Source organism: Diabrotica virgifera, chromosome 3, assembly GCF_917563875.1.
Source record: "Diabrotica virgifera virgifera chromosome 3, PGI_DIABVI_V3a".
NCBI classification, from domain to species: domain Eukaryota; kingdom Metazoa; phylum Arthropoda; class Insecta; order Coleoptera; family Chrysomelidae; genus Diabrotica; species Diabrotica virgifera.
The window spans coordinates 44,265,772-44,287,153 of NC_065445.1; the positions used below are offsets into that span (position 1 = coordinate 44,265,772).

Below are 21,382 nucleotides of genomic sequence, written 5' to 3' on the forward strand. Positions count from 1 at the left end.
CTCCACTGAACTCTATGTTCATTATCCCATGCGTGTTGACATATTTGAGATCTATCAAATTCTCTATTTTTAATATAAGATTGATGTTCACTTATTCTAATGTTTAATGGTCTTGATGTTTCACCTATATAAAACTGTTCGCATTCACAAGGTATTTTATAAATACAATTCTTTGTCCTTTCTTGTTCATTGTTAGGTTTAGTTTTAGATAGCATAGATCTCAATGTGTTGGTTGTTTTGAATGTTGTTGAAATGTTGAATTTATTTCCTATTGTTTTAAGTTTCTCGGATAGTCCTTTTATGTATGGTATTGATATTTTCCTCGTATTATTTCTTGTGAATGTTGTAGGATCCCGTTCTATGTTGTTCTGTTCCATTCGATCCAATCTTGACAATTCCTTATTTATAAACGATAAAGGATAATCATTTTTTAATAAAACAGATGTTAAGAATTGTTTTTCTTCTAAAAAGGAATTTTCGTTAGAACAAGTAATTTTGGCTCTATCATATAAGGATTTTATGATTCCCTTTTTAACGTTGATGTTGTGATTTGATTTGTAATTGAGATATCTGTTAGTATGTGTTGGTTTTCTATACACTTGAGTCTCATATCCAGTATCCTTCTTTAAGACTAAAACATCGAGGAAAGGCAGGGTGTTATTATATTCCTTTTCCATTGTAAATTTTATTGTCTCTTCTTGATCGTTTATAATATTCAGGAATGTATCCAACAATTCTGATCTATGAGGCCATATTGAAAACACATCATCTACATATCTCCACCATACAGTGGGTTTTAAATTTTGTTTAGAAATGATATTAGTTTCGAAATCCTCCATAAATATATTAGCCAATAATGGAGATAAAGAGGAGCCCATTGCTAGACCAAAATTTTGTTTATAAAATTCATTATTTAGTTGAAAATAGGTATTATTAGTACATAATGTCAATAACTCCATTATAGCTGATATATTTAGTTTTGTCCTAGTTGTCAATGTATCATCATTCTCTAATTTCGTTTTGATTATGTTTAAAGTTTTATCTAATGGCACATTTGTAAATAAACTGTTTATGTCAAAACTTACTAAAATATTATTTGGATTAAACTCAATAGTTGATAATTTGTTTACAAAATGTTTTGTATTTTTTATAAATGTGTCATCATTATTAGCAAATGGTTTTATAATGTTTAATAAAAATTTTGATAGTTCACTACAAGGAGAACTGATGGTACTACAAATGGGTCTAAGTGGTATGTTCGCTTTATGAATTTTCGGTACTCCATAAAAATGTGGTGACTTACTGTAATGAGGTGTAATTAATTTTCTTTGATAGTATGTTAGATCATTTTTAAATTTGAATAAAGTTCTATAGATTTTGTTTTCCAGTGTTTTCGTTGGATCCTTCGTTAATTTGGTATAAGGTCCATTTGTAATTAGATCTGTAATTTTGTCCTCGTATTGTATTTTATCCATTATTACAGTTGCATTTCCTTTATCCGCTGGTAGGATCGTTATGGAGTCATCATTTTTTAAAGTTTTTAAAGCTTTAATTTCCTCTTTACTGATGTTCTGTTCAATTTGATTTGTCTTTTCCAATTCAAGTTTACATAGTACCCTATACTGTTCTTTTTCATGAGTTGGTAAACACTGTGATATTTTTTCCACTGAACTAATTATGTCTAATTTTGGAATAGATGGATGAGTAACAGCATAGTTTAAACCCTTTGACAATACCAAATTCTCCGTTGCATTTAACTGTCTATTTGATAGATTGACAACTGTCGCTAATATGCCATTATTTCTATTTAGGTTATCAAAAGTATGTATACTATTTTGTTCTAAAAGAATATTAAATTTATTTAAATGTATATTTCTTTGTTTCTGATATGAATTTTGATAAATTATGTGTAAACTAAAAATAATTCGATCAAAATCAGAATTTGATATCATTCCGAAAAGCAAATCTTTATTATTTATTTATTTATAATTTATTTAAAATCAAGATTGGATCGAATGGAACAGAACAACATAGAACGGGATCCTACAACATTCACAAGAAATAATACGAGGAAAATATCAATACCATACATAAAAGGACTATCCGAGAAACTTAAAACAATAGGAAATAAATTCAACATTTCAACAACATTCAAAACAACCAACACATTGAGATCTATGCTATCTAAAACTAAACCTAACAATGAACAAGAAAGGACAAAGAATTGTATTTATAAAATACCTTGTGAATGCGAACAGTTTTATATAGGTGAAACATCAAGACCATTAAACATTAGAATAAGTGAACATCAATCTTATATTAAAAATAGAGAATTTGATAGATCTCAAATATGTCAACACGCATGGGATAATGAACATAGAGTTCAGTGGAGAGATTCAAGTATAGTCCTGAAAGAAACAGACAGTAAAAAGAGAAAAATCAAAGAAGCGGCTCTAATTATGCTAAACGAAACCAATTGTGTCGCAAATTCCTCGGTGGAATGCAGTAGGATGTGGATACCCATACTGAAAGAGGAAGTCAATAGAAAGAAAATACCACAATTAGTAAGTCAATAGTCGAGTTAGTACATATTTTATATTTTAGTATTACTTATATACCCATGTATTATTGATATTATTTATAATTTAAACAAAATTATAGTAAAGTCAGAATTTGGTATTAATTTTGAGAGTAAATTAAATGTAAGACCAAATACTTACGATGTCGGGATAGTATCACGAGGTTTTTCCTGGTTTTCCCTCGTGATTTACTATGAGATCTCTAACGCGAGAATTTTAATGTCACCGTTGCATGTGGTTGTCTTTTTAAAGACAGATTACATGCTATGATTTTTTGTGACGGATATTCTTGAGTTGGGGTTGATTTCATGTAATCGAATGAACTATCTTTCAGTAAAGTCGTCCCAGGAACGCAACTCATAAATATTGGCAATATCATTTTAAAGTCTTCTACTTTAAAATGTATCATATGTATCTGAATTAACGATATAAATGAGTCAAATTAAATAAATTATTAGAAGAATTTTTTTACTAAGCAACAACATTTTTGTTTATATTAATAGTATTTTGTATTTTGACAACGGCACCCGATTTGGGCGTCGAAACGTTAATAAAAATCATTTTTTAATAATATTGTGGCTTATTTCCCATTCTAAATAGTTAAAATTGTAAAAATGCCACAAGAAAATAGCTTCAGAACAACATTGTTGTTCTGACGCAATTTTCTTGTGGCATTTTTGCAATTAACTAGTTTTGATGGGAAATAAGCCACAATTTTAATGAAAAATGATTTATTAACGTTTCGACGCCCAAATCGGGTGTCGTTGTCAAAATACAAAAAATATTAATGAATTAAACAAAAATGTTGTTGCTTAGTAAAAAAAATCTAATAATTTATTTAATCTGACTCATTTATATCGGCAATTCAGACATATATTATACATTTTAAAGTAGAAGACTTTAAAATTATATTGCCAATATTTATGAGTTGCATTCCTGGGACGACTTTATTGAAAGATAGTTCATTCGATTACATGAAATCGACCCCAACTCAAGAATATCCGTCACAAAAAAAAATCATAACATGTCATCTGTCTTTAAAAAGACAATCACATGTAATGGTGACAGTAAAATTCTCGCGCTAGAGATTCCATTTTAAATCATGAGGGAAAACCAGGAAAAAACCTCGTGATACTATCCTGACATCGTAAGTATTCTGACCTTAATATGTACATATGTTATATGTTATTTGAAATTTTAAATAATATTAATTAATAATACATAGATATATAAACAATACTAAAATATGAAATATGTACTAACTCGATATGTTATTGACTTACTAATCCTGGTATTTTCTTTCTATTGACTTCCTCTTTTAGTATGGGTAACCACATCGTACTGCATTCTACCGAGGAATTTGCGACACAATTGGTTTCATTTAGCATAATTAAAGCCGCTTCTTTGATTTTTCTCTTTTTACTATCCGTTTCTTTCAGGACTATACTTGAATTTCTCCACGGAACTCTATGTTCATTATCCCATGCGTGTTGACATATTTTAGATCTATCAAATTCTAATATAAGACTAATGTTCACTTATTCTAATATAATTTTAAAGTCTTCTACTTTAAAATGTATTATATGTCTGAATTGCCGATATAAATGAGAGATTATAAATGATTAAATAAATTATTAGAAGAATTTTTTTAGTAAGCTACAACATTTTTGTTTAATTCATTAATATTTTTTGTATTTTGACAACGACATCCGATTTGGACGTCGAAACATTAATAAAATCATTTTTTTAGTAAAATTGTGGCTCATTTCCCATCAAAACTAGTTAATTCGGAGTTATTGCTACATTTATTTAAAAAAAAATTAAAACAAATTATAAAAATCTTTTTGGTCCGGGCAGACATTATTTTAGGTTTTTTGGACCAATGGTAACAAAAAAGGTCTTTTGTAATTTTTCTCTTAGTTGATCAGTTTCGAGTTGTAAGCAATTTAAATCTGAAAAAAACTAAAAATGACGATATTCAAGGCTCAAAAACATTAGTAAAAAACTGTTAGCATCTGCTGTTTGTTTTATTCTAAAACATTGTTTTTTAATTGTTAATGAGGCGCTTTTTAATTGTTAATGAGAGGACGGGCGAAATAAGCCCAGATTTCTTATCAGGAACTGAAAATATAACGTTTGGGACATTAGGCATTTCGTAATTTAAAAATTATATTTTTTTACTTTTGTTTTTAAGCCTTGAAAATCGTCATTTTTCGTTTTTTTTTTCAGTTTTAAATTGTTTATAACTAGAAAACTATGAACTTTAGAAAAAAATCACAAAAGTTCTTTTTTGTTGCCAATGATCCAAAGAACATAAAATTATTTATCTGCCCGGCCAAAAAAATTTATTTTTATAATTCGTTTTTAAGCAAATGTAGCAATAACTCAGAGAAATTACGGCAATCAGGTATAGGGGACGTTACACGAAAAATAACCAGTATTTCTTATGGACTTCAAAATGCAAAAAATATACAGGGTGTTTCATTTGAAATAAGAAAGTTCATTAGATTTCCAGAAAAACGGAAGATCTGACAACAATGTAAATACCACTATAATATCGGCCTATATCTGTACCACATTTGAGTGCAACATAATCGACTCAAAATTATTTTGCGAAAGTATGTCTCCTGTTTCAATCTAAAAAGTGTAAATTTAAAAATATTTAGTGTACAACCATTAACCTCATTATTTATTATGATATGTTTTTAACTATCATCATCATCATCATCACACAGCCAAATTTGTCCACTGTCGGACATAGGCCTCCTCAAGATGTCTCCACCCTTCTCTGTCCTGGGCAGCTGCAATCCAGTTTGTCGCTATTCTCTTAATATCGTCGGTCCATCTGGTAGGTGGTCTTCCACGACTTCGTTTGTCCGCCCTTGGCCGCCACTCTAAGATCTTCCTTGTCCATCTGTTGTCTCTCTGTCTTGCGACGTGTCCTGACCATTTCCACTTCAACTTCGTAAAGCGCTTTATGATGTCTTCCACTCCAGTTCTTCGCCGTAACTCATCATTTCGTATTCTGTCTCTCAAAGTTAGGCCAAGCATGGATCTTTCCATTTTTCGTTGTACTACTTGTAATTTTCTTATTGATGTTTTAGTCAATGTCAGTGTTTCAGCTCCATAAGTAAGCACATACCTAGAGATACCATTTTTAACCATGCCTAGAGATAATTCACATGATGAAGATTTGTTAACATAGAATCAATTATCTTAGGCTAGCAATAGACTATTTAGGAATTATTTAGGAGATTCTGACCAATAGAAAGCTACAGAAATAAAAATTACAGCGATAGTTTTTGATAATATCCCTTGGTCAAGCATTAAGTCAGATGCCCTTCGTTACGACGCAAAAATGAACATTCAGTGACATTAATGACAATAATATACTCCTGGCCAAAAAAATCCGGACACCTTAAAAATAGGTCATTTTTGATGTCTCGAATCTCCGAAACCTATTGTCCGATTTTAGTGATTTTTTTAGTATGTTATAGCCTTATTCTATAAGAATATCGATGTAGTAACAGTGTTGCTGTAGATGTAAATGTCATTGCATACCGGATGTAACAATAATACTGTGTTTTTTCCTTAAAGTTCGGAATACCCTGTTGAATATTCTAGCATTTAAAAAATATTGAAATTAAAACTCAGTTGTATCCTTAGCCTTTCTTAACATTCTGCTTTGTGACTCATTCACTTATGTTGGATAATGAAAAAGTTAGGTACTTTGACAACTAGCCATGTTCTTCATCAATACAGGGTGTTTCTAAATAAGAGCGACAAACTTTAAGGGGTAATTCTGCATAAAAAAATAATGACCGTTTGATTTATGAACATAGGTACGTCTGCAAATACTTTGTTTCCGAGATACGGGATGTTGAATTTTTTCTTACACACTGACGATTTATTTATTACTCTCAAACCGGTTGAGATGTGCAAATGAAATTTGGTGGGTTTTAAGAGGTAGTTATTGCACATTTTTTTGACTTGCAATTATATATTTTATATTCACCATTGGCGTGCATACGGCTCATATAACCCGGTCATATGCCCTGTATGCACGCTAATGGTGAATATGAAATTTTAAGTTGTATGTCAAAAAATGTAAAATAACTACCAAATTTCATTTGCATACCTCAATCAGCTTTAGACCAATAAATAAATCGTCAATTTGTAAGAAAAATTCAACATCCCGTATTTCGAAAACGAAGCATTTGCGGACATATGTTTATAAAGCAAACTGTCAATATTTTTTCATGTAGAATTAGCCCTTAAAGTTTGTCGAACTTATTTAGAAACACCCTGTATTGATGAAGAACATGACTAATTGTTAAAGTACCTAACTTTTTTATTATGCAACATAAGTGAATGGGTCAAAAAACATAATGTTAAGAAAGCCTAAGGCTTAAATTAAGTTTTAATTTCATTATTTTTTAAATGCTAGAATATTCCACAGGGTGTTCCGAACTTTGAGGAAAAAACACAGTATTATTGTTACACCCGGTATATAATACATTTACATGTTTAGCAACAATATTACTACATCGAGATTCTTAAAGAATAAGGCTATAACATACTAACAAAAATCACTAAAATCGGACAACAGGTTTAGAAGATTCGAGACATCAAAAATGACCCATTTTTAAGGTGTCCTGATTTTTTTCGCCAGGAGTGTATTAATGTTTCACAACTTGTCACAGAGGACACCAAGAAACAGGTTTAGCAAATATTCAGGTGAAGATATCAATAAAATATTAGTTAAAATGATTTAAAAAGACAGTTTTATTCATGAAATAATCTCAGCGAATTACACTCGATCTCTAAAATTATTATCGAATTGTTGCCCTCGTGACACTTTGACATAATTTAACTCCCCTTCGGGTGGTGAAATTGAAACTGTCAAAGTGTAACTCGGGAAATAAATCGATAATTTTAGAGCTCTTATGCAATTACTACTGAAAATTTATGGCACTAGTATTTAGTGTTCCAATTTATTAACTAATTTTTGCTAGCAATAGTAGGTGGATGAGTATGGTGACTCATGGGAAAATGCGTCATTATGCAATAGCATAATTGGTTATAATTATAATTACATTTATTGAAACTTAATATCAATATTTTGTTTACAGTTTAATCTATAGTTTAAATTTTTTTAGGCCTTTGTATTCCTGTGTTTCTGGTACCAAATGTACTGTGGATTTACAGGTACAGTGATGATAGACCAAATGTATCTTATGTTATATAACTTATTATTTACTTCGCTACCTCCTTTAGCCATTGGTGAGTGTATTATTTATATTACTTATTACAAAATATATGATTTTTTTTGGAATATATTGAGATAGAAACCATCTAAAAGCTATATTGAATTGCTATAGAATTGCCCCCGTATGTAGTAAATATGTAGCCACTTCACGACACTTTGACATTTAGTCATAGACGATGCTGACCCTGCGTCCTTAGTAGAAGGTGTCCACGTTGACTTGACGTTGAAAGGTCACTACATTCATGCTGGCATGTCGCTGGCATAGGCATATATTAGCATAGAGAGACTGTCATTCAGGGCGAAGTGACGACACCATCTTTTTTATTTGGATTAGTGCCGTTTCACTCTTACGCATAGTAAAGCTGCTACAGTTGTCCTCCTCTTCCGTGCCTATTTTCACACTGAATGTCATCATAGATTTTCGATACAATGTGTTAGAAAGAGATGCAGCAAACCAGTCCATGAGATCTTGTCGTCAGGAAGCGCGGAAGGTGGGCTCCCTCTATGTTAATATATACCTCTATGGTCGCTGGCCTAGCATCATTTAGTTAAATGACATTCAATTGACATCCGCCAAAGGACAAAAGTCAAACTACTCTGGGAGTGGCTATCTATCACGGTTCTTAGACATTTACTACGGTTGCCTACACCGACTAGCCAATGAACATAACCCGCGAGCAGTCGCGCCGTTAGAAAAAATCTAACATTTTATCCTTTTTCGCGATAACTTAATGAAAAATTTTGCAATTTTGAAAAAATTTCGTAAGTGCCTCTAGGAAGGGTGTAGTAATGCGTAGGTATTTTTTTTTCTTCTTCTTTTTGTGGAATTTATAGCTTTGAGAAGAGCCAATTAGCTTTAATAATTGTTAGAAATAATATTTCTAACATAGCAAGTAAATAAAAATACTATAAAATAAAGATTTGTTGTAAATTCGTATTGTGAGAAAATCTAACACGCGACTGTTCACGTTACAGAAGTGAGCGCGACTGCTCCCGGGTCAAGCCAGCGATTACGTCACGAGAGTACAGTAATTTGAATCGTAATATGATCAACCGGTATTTTTATGTCTTTGATGTATGGAAAATAGTAAAAATAGTTGTGAAATAAAGATGTTTAGTGGATTATAATACCTAATTATTAAAAACTGTTGATATATAAGTGGTTTTGTACTTAAAATTAGTCTGGACCGGTAGTTCACGTTTATCCAACGGCTAATGCAAGATTTACGGAAATCTAGGACTTTAATCTTTATTCTACACTGAAAATAAACTTGGCCACACTACAGCCAGTACATGGCATTTTAAAATTAAATCAACATTATTATTACGTTAATACATAACGAAATATTAACGTTTTAACCTACCTTATAAATATTCTTATTTAAGCTCCTACAATAGGTACGATGTACAACTATAATAATTTTCCATGGATTATTCAAAATAAGTTTTTACGGGAAACAACAACAAAATTTCAAATACAAAATATAAAGTAAACTAGGATATATCGCTGGTACCTATGATTAATGTGATTCCTAATACATTTCCAGTGAAAATAATAACTCTTTGATAAGCATTGGCGATTACAATTTTTTTATATGCGTGTCCGCGAAGATTAGTACTCCCAAAATATTTATAATGAAAAGATTTAGTTCATAATAGATGCCGACGAAAACAATTATTTCCCTTTCTGTTTCTGTTTCTGCCGACGAAAACAATTATTTCTGAGAACTTTTTACTAATTATAATTTTCGTGGACCCACAAACAAAATGATGTTTTTTTGCCGATACTCCACAAAAAATAATTTTTTTTCGCTAACACTTTATTAGGGATTATAATTTTCACAGTCATATAATCGAAAATAATATTTTTCGCGGCGTTCATTGAAAGTTCTAATCTTAACGGCATTTTTCGTAGTTATACTTTTCGTAGGCGGCGGCGATATAAGACAAATAATAACACAAATAATACACATACATACACAATAACACACATTCAAAAATCAAAGAACATTACCGCAACAAATTTAAAAATGGTCTTGTGTACTCTTGTGACCTAAGTCAAACATTTTTAAGTCTCCCCACCACAGTCGATGTAGGCATCCGTAGTAGATTTCTAAGAACCGTGGCTATCTACAAACCGTGACTATTCTTGACATCAATTACTTTTTTAACAATTAGTTCTAAATACCAAATTTTCAGGTGTTTATGATCAAGACGCCCCTCAAGAAATCCTTTTAAAGAATCCCTATTTATACAGAAGAGGGCGTTTAGGAAAAGTTTATAGATCGTTTTCGTTTTGGGTGACGATGTTAGATGCACTGTATCAGAGTACAATTATATTTTTTATATGTCAATACGCCTACAGCGATACCGATGTCGATGTGTTCGAATTCGGAACTACAGCGACCACTTGTTGTATGTTTGTGATGCTTTTACATGCTTCCATTGAAATGCGTTCCTGGGTAAGTAATATATTGTATTAGGTTATATACATTATACATTGTATTTTTAACAAATTGTCTTAATACAGTTCATCCCAAACCCTTTTTTCAGTGCGTCATAGATTATCGAATTCTCTCTAACGCATTACAGTTGGAAGTGACAGAAAAAAACGTACCTATGTGATTATTATACATTACATTTAGAAAATTATATATTCGTTGACGGGTATTTGCATATTAAAACGACTTATACTTATAGATAATTGGTTGGCGATTACAATATTCTGAATAGATAACCAATCAGTGATGGGAATAAAGATAATTTGACACAAAAGTAATCGATCGTGACAGTATTTTCACAATATCATCGGGTAAAATGACAATTGTAATTTCTAGGTTAGTATTTTTCAGCGACGTAACTATAAATATTTTATGTCATTGGTATATTCGGACAATGTATAGTGAAATTTGATTTTATGTTTATTTATTTTTATATTAAAATATTTGAAATATTAACATGATGTTTATATAAATATAATTAAAAATATTCTTACAATTATTGTCAGATTTAACTAAAATGTCTTGTAATGATTTGCGCCATTTTTAACGTCAAATGACGTCAAAATTCATGACGCACTGAAAAAAGGGTTTAAGATGAACTGTAAACTCATTTTCATTGAACAACAATCAAATCGACAACTTATTAGGCAATGGGCAATGTTGTTTCTGCTGTCTTTAAATAATTCGATTATGTGTTCACTCTGTATCTCAATTTCCCATTGCTGTTACAATCAGCGTCAACTCGACTGGTTTTGTGTCAAATTCTTCATGAGATAGACTGTCCAAGTACATTTTCCATCTCTTTTTGATTTTCTTTTCGTCATTGTTCTTCTTCTTCTTCTTTTTATATAGACATTACTCTGTCTGTTTTTCAATGTGTCTCCAGTAAGTTGTCATTCCATTTTTTTTTCGTGGTCTTCCCACTGATCGTCTTCCTATTGGGGAACCATCTCTCGCCGTCCTTACTACTCTATTTGCTGTCATTCGGCTTATGTGGTCGTTCCATTCTACTCTTCTGCTTTTCACCCAGTTATTAATGTTGTCCACCTTGCATCTCCTTCGTATATCTGCACTTCTAGCGTTAACTGATAAATATACTGGAAGATGCGAAACTATATGAGCGTTTATGTACGACACCAGTGGTTTTAGAAATAGATGGCGTTAGCAGCTTTCTAGGTACGAGATTGAATTTACCTGAGACAACGATGAGACGTATTCAGGTAGCTTTGGTTATCGGAATTTGGGGTCGGTCGGGTCGAACGGATTATAATAAAAATTATTTATTTCTTTTGATGCATTTAAATTTGAGTTCTCATTCAACGATAACAATGGCAATCTTGAAAATAATTATTCGAGTGTACCTATGTATTACTTTCTAAAAACTCGTTGTTAAATTAGCAAGAATAATTGTAGTTGTATTATTAACTTTACTTCTTAAAGGCGCCGTGTATTTCTGCGTAGGCGTCCACCGTGCATTGTATTGTCAGGTGAGATATTAGATGGTCACGATTACATTATTCTGAGTCGGAGTGAGTGTATATTGTCTTACCAAGATAGACGATTATCCAGTTTTATTCCCAAGAAGTTAATCAATTCTGAATAATTTATTGTAAACTCTTTAGGAACTACTTATTAACTTTTGCTCTCAGAACGAATTTCGAATAAACAATACGTTCTTCAGACACAAAGATCAACAAAAATATATATTCAAAAATACAAGAGCACACAGATCTGATATTGATTATATATTGAAAAACAGAAACATCCATCATTCTCAAGTACTAGACATAAGATGTTTAAGTGCAGCTAATATCGGAAGTGATCACAACCTAGTACTTGGAAAAATCATAATACATCTACAAAAAAAAAACAGGAAAAAAGACCCTATTGAATGTGAGACAAGAATAAGGGTAGAACAGCTACAAGACTTGTCAACACGAGATCTATACCAGAAAAGACTGCAAAAAGTACTGAACGAAAACTACATAACACCAGATGAAGACATAGAAGAAGGTTGGAGGAAGATTAGAGATAATATCAAAATGGCAACAACGGACGCACTTGGAGAACGTAAGATAAGTAAACATATACGAAAGAAAAGGAGAACACCATGGATCTGTGAAGAAATAAAAATAAAATGCCAAGAAAAAAATAAAATCTAGCTAGAATACAAATTCAAAAGAACGAGACAAACATATGAAGAATATAAAAGAGTTTGAAATGAGTTAAACTGAATAGTAAGAAGGAAAACAGAAAATTGGTAAGCATTTTCAAAAGAGATGGAGCACGACTTGTATGGGATGCAAAAGGAAATGTGGAAAATGCTAAGAGGTCAAAGAGCAGAGATGAAGGAATTGATAGAAGTAAAACATATTGATACAAATACATGGACAACTTACCTAGAAAACCTGTATCAAACAGCTAATCATGAAGAACTGGAAAACCAGGATTAGAATCGGATGAGCAAACAGAAATTAAAGAGGAAGATATAACGAACGCCTTAAAACAGATGAAAAATCGAAAAGCACCAGGGAAAGGTGGAAGATGAGCTTTTAAAATACGGAGGAGAGAGAATTCACAAAAAACTGAATATCCTGATAAGTAAAATAATGAATACATGAAGAATTCCAGATGAATGGAGTACCACTCAGATGATAGCGTTATTTAAGAAAAGTGATAGGGCAGACCCCAGTAATTATAGAGGGATAAATTTACGGAGCACTATACTGAAACTCACAACAAAAATACTGATGAAGAAAATAATGGCGTGCATAAATATATCGGTTTAACAACAAAGATTTAGAAGTGGAAGATCATAACGATGCAGTTTTTGTGATAAGACAAATAGCGGAAAAATCATTAGAATATAACAAGCGAGGGTTTTTCTGTTTTATATACCTAGAAAAAGCGTTTGATAGAATACAATTAAAAGATGTGATACACCTACTATATGAAAAAAATTTACCACTGGATATTATAAAACTGATAGAAAACATTTATGTACGAAATAAAATAGGAATGAAAGTCAATGGAATAATAACAGAACCCATATAGAAGCAAACACAGGAATCAAGCAAGGAGATTCACTAAGCCCTCTACTGTTTAACATAACGCTGGATGCAATAATAGAACAAGTGAAGAAAAAAAGAGGGTAAAAAATGGGCGATAAAGAGATAAAAATACTCTGTTACGCTGATGACACCGTGTTAGTAGCAGAGTGCGAAGACGACTTACAAAGATTACTGCACGAATTCAACATTAACGCAAAAGAAATGAATATGCAAATATCAGCCCAAAAAACAAAAAGCTTAGTAATATCCAAAGAACCAATAAGATGCAAATTGGACTTAGACAATAAAAGTAAATACCTGGGAAATAATCAGCCGACAATAATATCGAAGAAGAGGTTACAGACTAATAATTAAAGCCAGTAGAACGGCCGGATGCCTAAACGACACAATTTGGAAAAACAAACATCTTAGAGTTGAAACAAAGAACCGAATATATGTCATTTGACTGAAGTCATTAGACCAGTTATGACTTAACACTGCCGAAACAAGACCAGATGCAAGCAAAATACAAAGACGTCTGGAGACCAACGAAATGAAGATCTTAAGAAGGATTGCTGGAAAAGGACTACGGGATAGGGTAAGAAGTCAGGAAATCAGATGCATATGTGGGGTAGACTTTATATTGTCCTTTACCTGGGTAAAGAATAGAAAAGAAGAGTGGAATCAACACATAAGCAGGATGTCTGAATCAAGGATAGTAAGAATAGCCAGGGACAAGTCACCGTTAGGCCGAAGAAGAATAGGACGCCCAAGGAAAAGATGTAATGACAATTTAGGGACATAATGGAAGGCACCGTTGAAGAAAAACAGGCAGTACTGCCTATATAAAAGAAAAAGTAGAAGAAGAAATTCTTTAGGTAGATTTTTGGTAGTATAATGTGCTTCTTTGGAGTTTTACTGAAGATTATTGTTTTCGTTTTAGTGGGAAAAGATTCTAGGCCAGTAGTGTTCGACCAATTCTCTAATTTCTAAATGACTAGTGGGTTAAGTGATTTAGCGATGTCATTGATGGCAATAAGGAAAAGTGCAACGAGTAGACCATTGAGGAATGTCGTTTAATTGGATTTTTGAGTCTAAAAGAACGTTATCTATTCGAATAAGTTTCATCTATATAGAAAATTACTAATAAATTTTATATTTCCTGGAATTGACCAACTTGATAGAATTCTTATATCTAATCCCCAAATGGAACGCATTATAAAACATAATAAAAGATAGCCATAAGCCAAACATACTTGATCACATCCAAATGACTCATGAATTACAGATTCAATATCCACTAGGTTGTCTAATGTAGATGTGGACTTTCTAAATCCACTTTGTATAAGGCTAGGTAGCTATAATAACAATAAGTCTAATACTATCTAGTATCTATCAAGTGGATAAACTGATTAATTGTAGCAAGTTTTGTTCTATTGAGTTTTTTCACTAATAGTCCAGAAAGCCACTGCGCATCCGCTAGGAAAAATATTCTAATTCGGATTTTTTGCACAATCTTACTCAAAAAGGACTCCTTTTAACAAATTTGCATGTTGCCAGGATCAAAAGGTGGTCAAAAATTTTTTAAACGTTTTTTTTTGTTTTTTTTTTCTAAAATTATTTTTTTTGCATGGAAAAAAGTTTTTTTGGGTTTTTTGGATTATTCCAAATAGAAAAGGTCTTTAGTGACTTTTCTCTAAAAATGATAGTTTTTGACATATAAGCGATTAAAAATTGAAAAATTGCGAAATCGGCCATTTTTAACCCTCAAAAACTATGTGAAAGACTGAAAATTTGAACGTTGCCAAGAAAGGTAGATATTCTTTAAACATCGATTGATGAAATTCCGAAGAGTTTTTTGCCATACAATATTTAAAACTACTTTGTTTTTTAATTGTTAATCAAGCGTGCGCGACACTATTTTCCACCGACAGTATGGTGCAAATGAAATTAATAAATTCGTTATTTCGTAAACCGGCGACTTTAAGGAAAAATCCCGAAACAGGTCGATTTTTATTTTTGTAAAATGTCTGTATAAAGTCTTTATACTCAGTAGAAGCAGAGTTGTAGCTAATGAAAAGTAATTTCTTATTCGTAAAATTCCAAATCGAATATTTCAACGTGAAATAACCAAAAAATGAAGCACATTTCTGGGAAAACTCATCGCAACTTTTTTAAAGTGTTTAAAAAAGCTTCGTTTTTGTTTTTAAAAAAGTTTCTAGCATTAAAGTAAGCACGTTACGCTGAAATTAAAATTGGTCCTTTTTTGTAAAAGATAGTTTTAAAAAGCATTTTTTACAAAAAAAAGGGATCAACTTTATTTTATGCGCAACTTGTTTACTTCTTATACTAGAAACTCAAAAAAAAATAAAGCTGTTTTTAAACTTTTTAAAAAAGTTATGATGAGTTTTCCCCGAAAAGTTCTTAATTTTTTGGTTATTTCATGTAGAAATATTCAATTTTGAATTTGACAAATAATAAGAACCTACTTTTCATTAGCTACAACTCTGCTTTTATTGGGTCTACGACTTCATATGTCATATTTATATAAAACATTTTTTTCCCTTTTTGATAAGCTGTATTTTTGCTATGAATGTTTTTCTTTTTAAGTTATTTGCGAAAATCCGTCTAAAGACGTACTATTTTTTGAGAAATGAATATATTCATTCGCAAATATCTCGAAAAGTATTTACTTGTGAGGTCAAGACTAGTGAAAAAAAACTCTATAATCAATTTATATTTTCAACATTTTTGCAAAAACAAAAAAAAATTACAGAATAATATGATAGTGACTGCTGCGTTAAAATTTTGAATGCGGGCCACGTAAAATAACCGCGTGCTCTTGGCTAGTTCCTTGAGTAGGGAGAATTTTACACTTCCCTCTAAGGCTAGTTCCAACAAATTTAAGCTAGGCGCGCCACTATACAGGCAGGTTTTAAAGACAACAAAATAATGCATAGGCTCTCGTATCTTTCCGTATTTATCAATCAACGCTTGTAGCTCTATCGCACAGCGTCTTACCATCGATTTTTCGCAATGTTTTCATCTCTGCTGTTTCTAGCATTCTTTTTGTCCTTTCTGTATCAGGTCGTGTTTCTGCCGCGTATGTCATAATTGGTCTGATGATTGTTTTGTAAATTCTGCCTTTCACTTCTTTTCCGATGTTTTTATTTCTCCATATTGTTTCATTCAGGCAACCTGCGGCTCTGTTTGCTTTATTCACCTGATCTTCCACTTCTCTTTCGAGCTTTCCGTAGCTGCATAGTGTGATGCCTAGATATTTAAACTCCATGACTTGTTCTATTATTTGACCCTCCAGCTCTAATTTACACCTTATTAGATCTGCTGTTATAACCATGCATTTAGTCTTTTTTGGGGAAATTAACATGTTAAATTTTCTAGCGGTTATATTAAATTCGTGCAGCATACGTTGTAAATCATCTTCACTTTGAGAGATTAGTATTGCGTCGTCTGCATAGCAGATTATTTTGAGTTGTTTTTCTCCCATTTGGTATCCTTTTTTTTTGTTCTTACTTTTTTTATTATTTCGTCCATGATCAAGTTGAACAACAGAGGACTCAGGGAATTTCCGTGTCTTATCACATTGCCAGCTTCAATTGGGTCAGTGAGTTCTTCATCTACTTTTACTGTGTTGTTCTGGTAGATATTTTCGATCGTTTTAATTATTCCTAGAGGTACCTCTCTTGCGTACAATAAATGGATAACGTTCTTTAATTTGACCCTGTCAAATGCCTTCTTAAGATCCACGAAACATAAGCATGCCGGTTTGTTGTATTCTAACGATTTTTCTCGAATCTGCCTCAATATAAATATAGCGTTGGTGCATGATCTTCCCGACCTAAAGCCTTGTTGTTCTTCTGCTAATGTTATAATTTTATTCAATTTGTTTGTTATCAATTTGGTCGTTAATTTTAGTGTTGTGTTTAATAAATTAATTCCTCTGTAATTCCCCGGGTCCGATTTTTCTCCCTTTTTGAAGAGAGGTATTAGGATGATTGATCTCCATTCTTGTGGTATTCTGTTTTGTTCTATTATTTTTTGGATTAGGTTTTTGTGTTCCGTAGAAGTCGTGTCATTGTTGAGTATTTTAATTATAATATAATTAGTATTCTATTATTTTCATCTCGAATATATCTAATTTTATTGATATATTTACCTTTTGCTACTGCTAATTTCGCTTCCTTTTTGGCGACCGTATAGTTTTCAAGATTTACGTCCGACCTATTCCACTTCTTATATAATTTTCTCTTCTTTTATTTTTTCTTGTACTTCGGTTTTAAAGAATATTTTCAGAGTTCGTTTTTGAGAATAAAGACTCCTTATTGTCAAACTTCTTTCCTGACAAAAACTCCATATTATTATAAAATACCTCATAAAAAGTATAAAAATAACAATCTTAATATAAATGTACTATAAATAATTGATTTCAATGTTAAGAGCATAAGGCGCAAAATGTTGCTTGTCAAAATGTTCCATGTGTTTTGAATGGATTCATTTTTTCGAATTCTGAGAAAACTAATAAATATATTTGGAAAATTTAGACGCAGAATGAAAGATTACATTATTACTGAAAGTCTCTGAAAACTTCTATAATGTTTATTTAAATAAATTTGCAGGGGTGAGAATAAAAAAATAGTGTGATTTTTAATTGCAAATATGTCGTTCAAAATAAACTTTTTATTTATTCTAAGGGACTTTTGGCCCTCGTAAATAACATAATTTTTCATTGTGCGTTTAAATTTTTCAAAAATACTTATTAGTTTTCTCAGGATTCGAAAAAAAATAAATACATTTAAAACACATTGAAAATTTTGATTGGCGACATTTTGCGCCTTTCCCTTTAACTTTAATTATTTAAAGTACCGAACATATTTTTACTATTCATTTTTTTTGTAGACACTTCTCCACATAGCGTCAATAGTTTTATCCATAGGAGCTTTCTATTTGTACTCAATAGTCTACGACACCTATTGCATAAACTGCTTTGGTTTACCGAGCACCTATTGGACAATTCAGATGGCCATGCAGAGGTATAATTATTGGTTGGCCACTATGTTGTCTTGCGTAGTGGCGATGTTACCAAGGTAAGACACTTTTTAATATTTTCTCTAATTTTAAACGGTAATTTTTTTAATGACTGTGGATTGCCTAATCCGTTCAACCACGATGAAATTAATTGTAGCTTTTACTATTACTAGCAATTTGTTACAATAATAAGTAAGGAATGTTTTTAGAAATCCATATTAATAGCTTTGTTCGCGGATACAGTCTCTGGCTAGTTTTGGACAAGTTTCGAACCAAATGAGTCAAGATATTGACTGATCTGGTAATCATGTTTAAAACTTTTAAAGTACGCCACGTACGTTCATTAGTTGCTCCTTGTGTTCTCTACATGTTCTCCTCTTATTCACTGAAATAACTACACTAATCACAAAAAATATCACATAATTTTTGAAACAGAAAAAAAGTTAATAACAATTTTTATCGCCAACCGTCACTAAAATCATTCATTATTGTACTCATTTGCCCTCATTTGCGACAGTAAAGTAACACTTTATTGTACTGAACGAAGAATTTTACTTTACCTGCCGCGAAGAATCGAGATTGACTGTAAGTGGTCGATGGCAGTAATCGATTATTTATTTGAGTTAACTTACAATTTATTTACTTTAATTATTAAAAATATTGTACAACATTTACGACATTGTTAATTAAATTTATGTCAAAAAGTGAAATTCTGTAGTATTTTTTAATTATATTCATGTAAAATAAATCAAAACTTCACCGATCTAGTAATTATTCAATATTGATAACTATTGATTAAAAATCGAAAGCGGCCATAATGCAAAAGTTATCTGTCATCACTGTCATAAAATTTGTATTACGTCTAAAATTTAAAAAATTCTTAAATTGTAAATTGTAAGTAGAATCGCGATATGGCATTTGCGATGAAGGTGAATGAGAAGAGAGAAGAGATGGGAATCAAAGTGAATGGGGTTTTGATCAACAACATACGATATGCTGATGATGCTGTCTTAATTTGTGACAACATAGCAGATCTTCAACAATTTGTCACTATAATCGGAGAATACAGTAAGCGAATTGGATTAGAGATTAATACCAAAAAGACCAAATTCATGATAATCTCCAGAAACTTGGATGCATTTGAAAGGTCCACTATAACACTGAATACTAAGTCCATTGAAAGAGTGAGCAAATTTAAATACCTGGGAACGTGGCTTTTTGAAGACTGGGCATCGGGCAGGGAAGTGAAATGTCGCATTGAGCAAGCTCGACAAGCTTTCGTAAAATTCAGGAAGGTACTGACCTGTTCAGAGTTCGATCTTACACTGATGCCCGATTTCACCAACGATACCTAAATATTTAAGAATTACCTAAGTGGGTTTAGGTACTTCCTAACTCTAAAACGGATTTCACCATACGATAAGAATTGCCTAAACCGCTTAAGCATTACCTTACGTTAGGATACGGATTTCGATCTCCCTAAACTTTAGGTATTACTTATCGTTGACAGTCAGGTTATATTTTTACAATTTTGACTAATGTACTTGTGACGTTTGTCAATAATTTGCTTCTTACCTTAATTTTTCTGTTATTCTGTAATATTAGGTATATTAGTTGTAATTTTGTATTTTCTTTTATATTATTAATATAATATGTGTTGGAAAATATAGAAAATCCTTTGAAGTTTTTACAGGTCTGTTGACAAAATTATGTAGTCTACCTACTACCTAACAAACTAGTGTTGTGTTTCAAAAACCCATTCATGATATAACTAAAAGTGTGTCATTAAAAAATTAATAATAAAAAGCAATTTTCAACATATTATTTATTTTAAAATTATTTCATTAATGACAATTCAACTAACTTCAATTTTTCATCATATGTGAAACTTAAAACTCTTTTTTTCCTCCATTTCACCGTACATATACAAATAACATACAAGACTATATTTTTATTATATACAAACTTAATGCACAAAAATATAATATGTGTTGGAAAATATAGAAAATCCTTTGAAGTTTTTACAGGTCTGTTGACAAAATTATGTAGTCTACCTACTACCTAACAAACTAGTGTTGTGTTTCAAAAACCCATTCATGATATAACTAAAAGTGTGTCATTAAAAAATTAATAATAAAAAGCAATTTTCAACATATTATTTATTTTAAAATTATTTCATTAATGACAATTCAACTAACTTCAATTTTTCATCATATGTGAAACTTAAAACTCTTTTTTTCCTCCATTTCACTGTACATATACAAATAACATACAAGACTATATTTTTATTATATACAAACTTAATGCACAAATAACTAACTGCTAAATAAAATAACTATAACAGTACAAAACTGAATAAAACCAAATTGGCAAACAAACAATAACGACAAATAATAGAAATAGTAAGGAAATGTCATCTTATTCTTCTTTTTATTTATCAAAAATAGTTCAAACGTACCCTAGGTAATACCTAGGAAAGCATTTCCTAGATAAGCAGTTCTTTTAGTTGTGAAATGCGATTGTTCCTAAGTATTGACTTAAGAAGTTCCTATCGATAAGAATTACTTAATAAGGCAACTGTTTAGGTATCGTTGGTGAAATCGGGCATGAGACTAAGGTTTACTAAATGCTACATGTGGTCGGTGTTGCTATATGGCATAGAGGGCTGGACACTCAAAACGAGGGATATAAACAGATAAGAAGCCTTCGAAATGTGGCTTTATCGCCGTATCCTAAAGATACCATGGACGGCGAAAGTCACAAATGTAGATATCCTTAAAAGAATCAACCAAGAACGCCAACTTTTCGAAAACATCAATAAAAGGAAAACGGCGTATTTAGGTCACATCATGCGAAACGAAAAATACCAGTTCCTTCAACTTATAATCCAGGGTAAAATCTGCTATTAATCAACTTTTTTTTTGGTACGCGGGATCC

General features: G+C 31.5%; 1 protein-coding gene across 3 annotated transcripts in view; it reads left to right on the forward strand.

Annotated features, from left to right (window-relative positions):
• The window catches only part of LOC114343020 (phospholipid-transporting ATPase VD), a 346,327-nt gene that overhangs the window by 314,108 nt on the left and 10,837 nt on the right, over positions 1–21,382 (forward strand). For all 3 annotated transcript variants that reach the window (XM_050645083.1, XM_050645085.1, XM_050645084.1), the window contains exons 14-16: positions 7,739–7,862; positions 10,048–10,310; positions 18,317–18,504. In XM_050645083.1, coding sequence (XP_050501040.1) covers positions 7,739–7,862; positions 10,048–10,310; positions 18,317–18,504 — 575 coding nt within the window. The remainder of the gene's footprint in view (positions 1–7,738; positions 7,863–10,047; positions 10,311–18,316; positions 18,505–21,382) is intronic.